This window comes from Glycine soja, chromosome 20 (assembly GCF_004193775.1).
Source record: "Glycine soja cultivar W05 chromosome 20, ASM419377v2, whole genome shotgun sequence".
Classification (NCBI taxonomy): Eukaryota; Viridiplantae; Streptophyta; class Magnoliopsida; order Fabales; family Fabaceae; genus Glycine; species Glycine soja.
This window is the reverse complement of record NC_041021.1, coordinates 4,204,302-4,214,987: the sequence shown is the minus strand read 5'-3', so window position 1 is coordinate 4,214,987 and position 10,686 is coordinate 4,204,302. Positions and strand designations below refer to the sequence as shown.

At 28.4% G+C, this 10,686-nt stretch overlaps 1 protein-coding gene across 1 annotated transcript; it reads right to left on the bottom strand.

Annotated features, from left to right (window-relative positions):
- Positions 1 to 444: 444 nt before the first annotated feature.
- Positions 445 to 8,698, bottom strand: LOC114401374 (phosphate transporter PHO1 homolog 3-like). The gene is made up of 13 exons (XM_028363883.1): positions 7,999 to 8,698; positions 4,962 to 5,289; positions 4,831 to 4,879; positions 4,657 to 4,728; positions 3,953 to 4,082; positions 3,730 to 3,850; positions 2,906 to 3,164; positions 2,528 to 2,632; positions 2,394 to 2,438; positions 1,853 to 2,002; positions 1,340 to 1,618; positions 902 to 1,038; positions 445 to 748 (listed from the first exon to the last, which is right to left on the bottom strand). Exons 1-13 carry the CDS (start codon positions 8,582 to 8,584, stop codon positions 649 to 651), a joined length of 2,361 nt encoding a protein of 786 aa, XP_028219684.1. The 5' UTR covers positions 8,585 to 8,698; the 3' UTR covers positions 445 to 648.
- Positions 8,699 to 10,686: the final 1,988 nt, after the last annotated feature.

Genomic DNA, 10,686 nt, shown 5'->3' with positions numbered 1-10,686 from the left:
TTACCTCCATTTCTCACATTGTTAGTAAGAAAGACAAAGCATACGACAAAGCAAAAATGTAGTCACTGACATTAAAAGTTGTCCAATCTACAATGGTTTTTGGTGAAAACTGTTGTTGTGTTGTATTGAATGTCTTTATGACGGTTTTACCTAAAACCGTAGTTAATATGTTCATTTATTCATGAAAATACCACCGGTCATGGAACAACGACGATTTTGATAAAACCATCGTTGTTCTAGTGTCATAAAATATATTTTTTTGGTAGTGTCTCTTTTCCTTCTCATATGCAATTCATTTTAAACATTTGATTCAACATTATTTTACCCGTGTTTTTTAAGACTTGCAACTATTTAATTGTTGCAATACATTTCCTCATTTGTACGAACATTAGCAAAACATGCATTACCCATGAAAACAAAACATGCACGGCTGCAATATCATCTCACACTGCCTTTATTTTCACTTTTCAGGCTCTAATGAAATGCACTTGTTAAGATAAAAATTAAAGAAGTTATTTACTCTTGAATTCTCAACATATGAAAGAAAGAAGAAAAGAATAAACAAAGTGTACTAAAAAAAAAGTAAAGAGGAAACCAAACTATAAATCCATGTTCTAGCTATGTTGTTAGATCAAGCCTAGTATCACGTCAATCATCTTTATCTTCATCTTCATCGTAATTGAAAGGGAGAGGCACGGACTTGAATGCACGGAACTTGCCAACATTAGTCAAGTGCTCATTCTCCACTCTGAAAGCCAGAAATATTATTAGATAAATCAAATAAACTTTGGAAATTAGGTTTGTTTTTACAAACTGCATCATTGTTTTTGCTACTGTAATTGCATTTGCCACTGTAGTATTATGATTTTTTTATTGAAATATTGATTAATTACATGTTTACCTCAAGAAGTTCCATATGCCACGACGAATGATCTCTAGACACGCAACGATGCTACTCATGGCTTGTTTGTGAAAGAAGGTAAACTTAAAATTCAAAACTGTCTGCAACCAGGCAAATCTCAGCAAGACATTAAGGACCTGCAAGGTTTCGATTCGTCAACACTTTTCCAATTTAAAAAGCACAGAGAAACAAGATATCAATCATAATTGTAAAGCATGTTAGAAAATTTTAAGTGGGTACCTAGTTTTCGTCAGGGACCTTAAGTGCACCTAAGGTGCCTATTCTCCCTCCGAACATGATTTATTTTATATCTAAGGATCAACTATGATTCATACTCTGAATTATTTGATTAAGAGACATAAGTCACTATCACTTGTGTCAACTATTGTTAGTCACAATTGTTTCCTCTTTCCCTTGTGTTGTTAGCTAAATACATACCATTGCTATAAAATATACACTTTTATGAGGGATTGCAAGTTTGTCTCTCAACCAACGATTCTTGGAATGCCCTTGCAAAAGGCCCCAGTCAATTACAAGGTCCCAATATGTAGAAGCAACTGCTGCAAATATTGAGAAAATCATTGCCAGCACCATCCACACCATTGAATTGTTAAGACTATAGGCTGTCCTTAGGCAAACAGCAATAATTGTGAGGAAATATTTCAATCCGTTATATCCTTGCATTGGATCTTTCTCTTCGAACAGACGCCTAAGACACTGCAACATGTTGAAGAAAATTTTATTAAAAACTTGATTTTATTTCAATCTGTAATAAAATGAAGAAAATTTCTACTTTATACTTTGGTTTAACTGTTTAACAGGGTATTACATTACTCATTACACACTTGGAAGAAAATTAGACAAAAGGGTGTTTTCTATTCTGTTCATTTCTGTTTTTACCTCCAACAAACACAGTTCTAAAAGTTGGGAAGAATTAACAAGTATAGTCACCTGGAGGAAACGACACCAGTAGGGAATAACAGCAACGATGAATGAAAAAGTTATGAATACACTGTTAGAGTTGCAAGTGTTTTCTCTTTGTTTGAAATCCCCCCCGCAGTAGTAACAAATGTAGAACTCAAAACTTCTCAAGGCTTGCACCTGGGTACATAACAGGATCACAATGTTATAAAGGAATGATAATGCATGGATAATTGTTTTAAGGCTTAAATAACTTTTAGGTTTCTTGATATATATTAAATTTTTGTTGAGTTCTTAATAATTGTCTGAGTCCTTGATAGATTAAAAATTTTGTTTCAAATTCCTGTCATCAGTTTAGTGATGATGTGACATCATGTTAACAAATGATATATATTGAAAGAGTCATTGATATAATGTCATATCATCACTTAATTGACAAGATTCAAAATAAAATTTTTAATATCTTAGAAATTTAGAATAATAATAAAATTTATTAGGAACTAAACAAAAATCAGGTATATATATCATGAATCTTAAACATATTTAAGTCTTGTTTTAATCTGTAACAAACCTGACTAGTAAATTGATCTGCCAAGAAGAAATCCGGGAATGAGACCTGAGATACATGGAAAATGATAAGTGTTAGATTACCCCAGAAAACCAGAAAAATGCAAAGACCTTGTATTTCCAAGGATTTTTCTTTACCTTGTAAAGAGGAGCACATATGCAGTGAAACAAGCATATGAGGAAGAAAACCCTGCTTGACCGATATATGATGTTTAAGGGGCACAATAAAATAGCAATCACAACCTGCAGTGTAATAATGAATGTACTCATTATGTACTTCAGCACTTAAAAATGGAGAAAAATATATTTTTGGTTTCTATACTTTTGGTTAAACATTAAAAAACAAACATGATGGTTTATTAGAAAGGAAGGACTAAATCTACATTTTTGTTTTTTTTTTAAGTTTGAGGATCAAATTCATCAATATAAAAATACAAGGACCCTAGCATAAGCACTAAAAATACAATTTTGTCTAAAATATTTTATGGAAAAATCTTTCAAACATGAATTCCTTACAAGAAGCAAAATGAGTGGAATAAGTTCTGTCAATGTTTTGTAATCTTTTGTCTCTGGATCTATCTGCATGTCTAGGTTTGCAAGCACACTGCCGAGTGCGAAAACTGCTAGGCCAAAACCGAGAAGAAGGACTTCATTGTATCCCAAGCCAGTGCCTCTCTTAAAACCAAATATGAATGAGTGATTCACTCTATATTGCCTCCAGAAGTATACATTTGCAGCATACATCAACAAGTGTAGAACTATGAATCCATACAGACTGCAAAAAAAGAAAGTTTAACTTGGTTATAGGTACATGTTTGGATAATCATTCTGAATGTACCTTTGAGTACTCTTGGTATCTTTTATTTTCAACTAATTTTCGGAAGGAGTGCCACGATAATCCAAACATGGTTTTGGTTACAAGAGTTTAATCAATATATATTAACAGTCTGATGTGTTTTTACATTTTAATTTAATCACAAATTATTATGTATATTAACTTTGTTGTTTATGATAATAACTACATAAAAATTATTATAAACATAATTTTTAATTGATTCACAGTATAAAACTTTTATGGTGATAGTCCATACTAATTAAACTCTTTGGTTACCATGGTAGGTGCTCTTGTACCAAAAAAACAAATAATATATGAAATGGAATAGACTCTTGTTAATTAGGATGAGTTATGGACTTTGGAAAAATTACCTTTTACCATAACATTTTTATCCCTAGGTAGATTAATTATCTCCTATATGTTAATTTTGATGTTGGACAACAAATAATGAAAAAAAAAATCTTGTCGATTGATTGGGATAAGCTATGTAATTTGGAAAAGTTACCTGTGCAGTGGGAACAAGGTTTCCATGTACTTGGTAGTTTCTGAGTTGTCGAATATGTTACGAGTACGAATGATTAGAATAAGGGCTAACACTAGAGCTGTTGTGCATCCGGCGAAGAAACCTGAGAATGTGTCCACAGTGTCGGGAGAAAGAAGAAATGTGAATAAAAATTTGTCCTCTTTAGCCCCTAAAATAGAGTCAATATGAATATGATGGTGCTTACCCATTGAAAATGTAACTCTATGTCTTTCTCTCTTTGTGTTTGGTCTTAAGATACGCATGGCTTTATTACGATTCGAGTTGTAAAAGTGCTTAGTGAATGTTTTTTCAACCCTATCCATAAGTTTTGTCACCTGCCATGGGAAGTGTCAAGTTAGTTGTGACTATAAACATTGAGAAACTCGAGTCTATTTAAGCATTGACAAGTGTTAAAAAAATTTATATTATTATTCAATTATAAATTATTATATTTTCTAAATTTATTAATTTTTATAATTATTATTTTAAAAATAATGCTTAATTACCTTCACATCTAATTGGTTGACTATAAAAAACTTTTATACTTTTTATACTGATAATAAACTTATAAAAATAAGTTTCAAATGCAATTTTAATCCCTGTAATTTAACATTTTTTTATTTTCATTCTTGTAATTTTTTTCATTTTAATCTTTGTTAAATGTGTTTATTTTATTTTTTGTTCTTAAAATATTTTAAATAACACTTTTTTGAATGCTTTAAACGGTATAAAAAGTGTTATCTAAAACACTTTAAGAATGAAAATAAAACAATTATATTTTAGAAGGATTTAAAAAAAAATTATAGGGACAAAAATGAGAAGGTGTTAAAGTGCAAGAACAAAAATGTATATTTAAACCTAAAAATAATGAATCTCAATGTTAGGCCTTCTTTTAATTAGCACTCTCACCACATCAGAGCTTCCAAGGTAGGAGTTGTCCACCATTTCCATATAAGCTTTTGCTCCATCTCTTGATGTGATCTGCATTATGAAGTTACTATATGAGTGATAGCGAAGACAATAAGATTGTATTTTCAAAAATTTTAATGGGTAAAATGAAGTGAAGGGTAATTGAATTTCCACCTTATCATATTTCTTCATTATCTTTGAAAAAGCCAAGATATTTAGAAAGCTGTTAATTTCATGAAAATGGTCAGATAATCACATGATAAACATAAGGTTACAAAATACATTGGTTTCTTATATTACATTACCTATAGCTTTTTAGAAGCCTAAGCTTGCGGTAGAATTCAATGAATGTCCTTTTAAGTTGTTCCTCAACTTTGTTCAGATTTTTTCTGCTGAAATTAACTAGTTCTGTATTGCTATGGAAATTGAGAACACCTTTTATAGTTGAACGTGGAGTTTCATAGTTGTGGTTGAAATGCACTCGATCAAGTATTTCCAAAGGGGCTGGTCTAGTCACCCTGGTATTCTTTGGCTTCTCTGCCTCAACTTTTGGTTTTACATGTTCTTGATTATCTGATTGTTCATTATGACTGTTGCTCTCTTCGATCATTTCCATGGCCATGGAAACATTTCCTGTATAAGAAACGTAAGGCAATTAAACTTGTACACTTGTAGATGTATTTAAGAATGGGTTTAATTACACTTTTATCCCATTTTATTAGTGAATTTTACTCCAACAAATTAATTTGACATATTTTATCTTTAACTTTTAAGAAATTTATGAATTTTATTTCCTATTTTTTATCCATTAATAAGCATAAAAGTTGGGGTAAAATTTGTCAAAAAATAAAAAATAAGAAATAAAATTTGCTAAAAAAAATAAAAAAGTTTGATGTATCCAAAAATAAAAAGTTGGAAGTAAAAAGTACAATTATATTAAGAGTAAATTAATAGAGGGTAAAATTCACAAATTTATTAAAAGTTAGAGTAAAATGCGTCAAATTAATTTGGTGAGGGTAAAATTCACCAAAAATAAAAAATATTGAAGGTAAAAAGTGCAATTAAGCCTTAAGAATACAAGTTATGTTTGGTCAAAAAAATAAAAAGAATATAAGTTATGCTAAATTTGAAAATAGGTTATTATGAATACCATTGTGAAAACTTAGACCCGTTTGTGCTAGTTTTCTATTTTTTGTTTTCAATTTTAAAATATTTGAAAATCAAATTCAGTTTAATTTCAACTTTGATTTCGAAAGTTGATGCAAAATAGAAAAGAAGCTTCATAATCAATTTTCAAAATCATTCCTAAATTTCTCCCATGTATCTTTAACATTAAAATTTTGTAATCTCAAAAAAGGTCAATCTAATAGACTGACGACCCATGATCATCGATCGTGACCATTAGCAACCATCAATGACTGCAAATGTTATTGATGATCGACTACTGTAGCCAGTGATCGACCAACACCGTTAATGACAATCAACAACTATGATCGGGGAATGACGTTTGTAACCGATGATGGCCAATGATGACCATGATCGTTACCAGTGACTAATGATTGTGGCCGCGATCGACAACCTGCAAATGCGACCATGACCTATGATGGTTACTGATGAATAGTGACCACAACCATTATTGGTGACCGTGATAAAAAATGATGACTTCAATCATTAACTACGATCAATGACCGTGACTGGTGACAATTAAAGATTGCAACCAACCAACGAAGTGTGAGGGAGTAGCTTGAAGGAAAAATGCTAGAGGATTAAAGTAAAACCAAGAAAAAAAACCCACAAACCTATTTTATTATTTTTAAAATGGGATACACAGTGTTTTGAAGAGAAGAAAAAACCAACTTAGTTTCATTTTTTTCAAACATATTTTTGTTTTAAAATAACATTTTAAAACAGAAAACTAATAATTAAAAACCATCCCAAACGAAAACCTTAGTTAAATGGTTAAATTGATGGAGAAAGTTAAATAAGCTAAAGGAATTCATCTTCAAGAAAATAAAATTCTTGTGCTGACGGCTGATAATTATAAGATTTTAATAAATGTTGATGAAAGAAAAAAAAAATCCTACAAAAAGTCTAAGATCAGTATGGTAGACATCATCAATGGAAGAAGTCATGTGAGGCTCGAAAGTGTACTCGTGACGAATGCTGAGGGGTCACGTTACCACTGTTCATTACTTTTGTAACAACATCGTTTGCCTTTAAGATTTTTTTTTTTTAAATGTAAGAACAAAAATGTTAATTTTCTTTTTCAATTTGGGGAGAAAACGAATTTATTTTAAATTTTAGGAAGTAAAAAAAATTAAATTGATAAAATTATAATAATTTAGTTTTCTTTTTTGGGAATTATAATTTAATCTTCTTTTAGTAATAACGTTAACTTTTTTAATTTTATTTTTCTTTCCCTCATTTATATTTTTTTTTCAGAATTTAACTTTTTTATAGCCTAATAATTAAGTATGTTAATAAAATATCACATCATTCTAAAACTGAATTTAATAAAAAAATATTTTATAAAAAATAATTAATATAATAAACATTTTAGGTTAGACCATAAAAAAGATCAAACCACAATTTTATTAGGATCGATCTTCTGATAAGAATCAAAGATAGTGGTTGAATGTTTCTTGCAACCTACGTATTTGACTATGCTGTTTGGTTTTACGGGAGTTCAAAACCCCGGAAAAATATAACAAGATATCATTTAGGGTTGGTGGAGGGGGATGTTTTAAAATCTCCAATAATAGATGATGTTGCTTTCTCATTTCTATTTTTATTTTATTTTTCATAAATTAAATACACCTCTATATTTACACTTTATTTTTGTTTGACTTAAATATATTTTTAATTTATGTAATTTAATATTTTTTTTCATTTTCGTTCCTATAATTTTTTTTTCATTTTAGTGTTTACAAAATTTGATTTTTATTTTTTTTCTTTAAAGTGTTTTAGATAGAACTTTTTTTATTATTCAAAGTATTTTTTTTACTGTTAAAAGCACTATTTAAAATACTTTAAGTAAAAAAAAAATAAACACATTTTACAAGGACAAAAATAATTTTTTTATAGGAACAAAAATGAAAACAATACTAAATTGCAGAGATAAAAAATGTTACCAACTAAGAGAAAGCTTTAAACAATGGAAAGAGTTATCATTTAAAACACTTTAAAAAAATAAAATAATCATATTTTACGAGAATTAAAATATAAAAAAATTGTAAGAAGAAAAAAAGAACGTTACATTAACAGGACAAAAAAAAACATTTTAATCTTAATTAAATCATATTATCAAGAATCTAAATGAGGTGAAGGTGAAAAGTAAATTACTGTTCAATTTGGCCCCTTTGGGTGTGGAAACTGCCAACACTGCAGATGAAGAAGCAACATCAGAAGCAAGACGAGTCATCTCCACAGAATGATCAAATAACAACAAACTTGGCTTCTCAACCTTGATCCTGAAAGCTATCAAAGCATCCATTTGCTTGTTGAGCATTGCAGCTTCCTTCATCACTTCCTCCACTTTTGACTTGTAAAACTTGTCCACTTTGTTGAATTCATCATCGAGCCTCTTGAAGTACACCAACTCGTATTCTCCACCTTCTTCTGAGGTCATAAGGAACGTAGTTTCATACTTATTTTCAGAGCCGTCACGGTTCACTATGATGGGTTGGCTCTCAATATCTTGCTCCTGATGAGAGGGACTGTGAGAAACAGTGTAGTGTGTTTGTGTGAGGCCACTGAAGGCTCTATATAGTGTTAGCTTTCTTCTTAGGCCACTTGGGGTGAGAGAAGGCTTGTTCCTAAGCTTGAAGCGTTGGATTTCTTTCAAAAGGGATTTTAGAAAATTGTAATCCATGTATGCTTCTTGCCATTCTGGCACCATTTGGGATGTGTATTCTTTCCCAAACTTCATTTTTTGTGGCCTTTAATTATGTTGGTTGCACCAAAGATGTAATGTAGAGACTAGAAAGGGTAATAATGAATTAGAGCAGAAACTATAGAAACTCCTTTGATATAATCAATAGAGGAAGAGGGTTGCTATATATAGATGCTGTTATTTATATATATATGGACTTGTGTACATACGTGTGAATGCTTTTTGAGATAGACTCTTTCAGCGCTTCTCTTTACGTTAAATATTTAACGTAGAAATTAAGACAGTTAATTATTAGTAGTACGTAGTTTTGATTTTAAGGGAAAAAGGAGTAGTATCTGAAAACAGAAGGAAAAGACTGTTGTTGATGATTTAGTCTTTGATTAATTAGTCTTTTGCACAACGCGACATGCAATGCAAAACAATGGTTCATTTCCCTGTGAGAGTAAAAGAAGACCTGTAGTAGTTACTAGACATCTGACAATGTCATCATGTAATTAAAAACAATGTTTAACCCCAATTTAGTTACTTGATTCCTTTGTTACTATTGTTGAAAATATCTTTCATCATATTAGATGAGTGTCTCTTTTATTTATAGTAATATATTTTAACCAATTAGATGAAATTTGTTTGAAGGAGTATGTCAAATTATGTTGCTAATTATAACAATAACATTATTATTATTATTATTATTATTATTATTATTATTAAGGTTAGTATCATATTATAAATAGATTCTTTTGAATACATTTTTTTATGAGTTTAATGTATATATAATGATAATGTATAAACAATTTTATATTGTTATGTAATTATAAATCAAATCATAGGTTTAATTATTTTAAGATAATTATTTAAAAAATTAATAAAATTATCATACTCGATAAGTTTAATGCATATGAATTTATAAAAAATTATATATAACTTTTTTCCTTTTTTATTAGTTAAATTTAATGAAGATTATAAAATTATATAACAGATTATTGTTTATACATTTTTTAAAAATGTATAAAAATAATAAAATAATTATTAATAATAATTATATAACTTTTTTTCTCTTTTTTATATATATATATTTTTAAACTAGTATTTTAAAAATAATAATAATAATTTGAAAACACCATTATAAATTATTAATAAGAATAAAGATCAACAAAGTCTTAAGTCTTTGTTTTCTTGTGCTTTCTAGAATCAAATATCAAAGTAGGCGTTCTTGACATGACTGTGAAAAGTAAAAATTCTTTTTCTCCTCGCTCACGCTGCAGGCAGAAAAAGTAAAATTCCAAGTGCGAGGTAGGTTAAACCGCGCCTGAATTTTCACCGCCAAAACAACAAATATTTTTTAAAGCTTATGAAAGATCTTTTTTTTTTTTTTTTTTTGACCGAATGAAAGATCTATGTTAGCATTTTAAATTTAAATTACTAAATATAGCATAGTTTAAAAATGTTTAATAGGTCTGTAGAAAAAAAAATGTTTAACAGCTGTTCATAACCGGTAATAAAAATGTCAAATATGTAGATTATGTTTGAAGAAACTAATTAAAAGGTCATAGTTGAAAATTAGTAGTTAAAGCTAAAAAGTTAACTTACTAAATTATAATATTTGATAAAGTTAGTAGTTAAAATATTTGAAAAGTATAAAATATCAGAAAAATAATAAAATTATTTATTTAAAAAATGATAATTAGGAAATTAAAAAAAATATACTAACTTTTATCCTATATATAATAAATAATTATCTAACTTATTAATAATAATAAAAATAATTAGATTAATTAATTTATCATAAAATTTTATTTTATTTCAACACTACCCATGATATTAAAATAATTTGAGTGGTAATTATTTTTAAAAGAGAATTTTTTAACAAGAGTCTCTTATTTTTATGATACCTCAATAAATATACTCACTTTCACCTAGATGTATGAGTGAAATCATTAATAGACCTTATAATAACTAGTGCTAAAAAGAAAATTTAATAATAAAGTAATTTATATTTCTTATAATTAAGATAAAAAAAAATGTTATTGTTTTATTTGTTATATATTGGACCAAAATAATATAGAAGATAAAAAATTAAAATTTAAAAATTTGATGTAAATATTTTTATCATTTCAAAAAATAATAAAAGTTATTAAAAA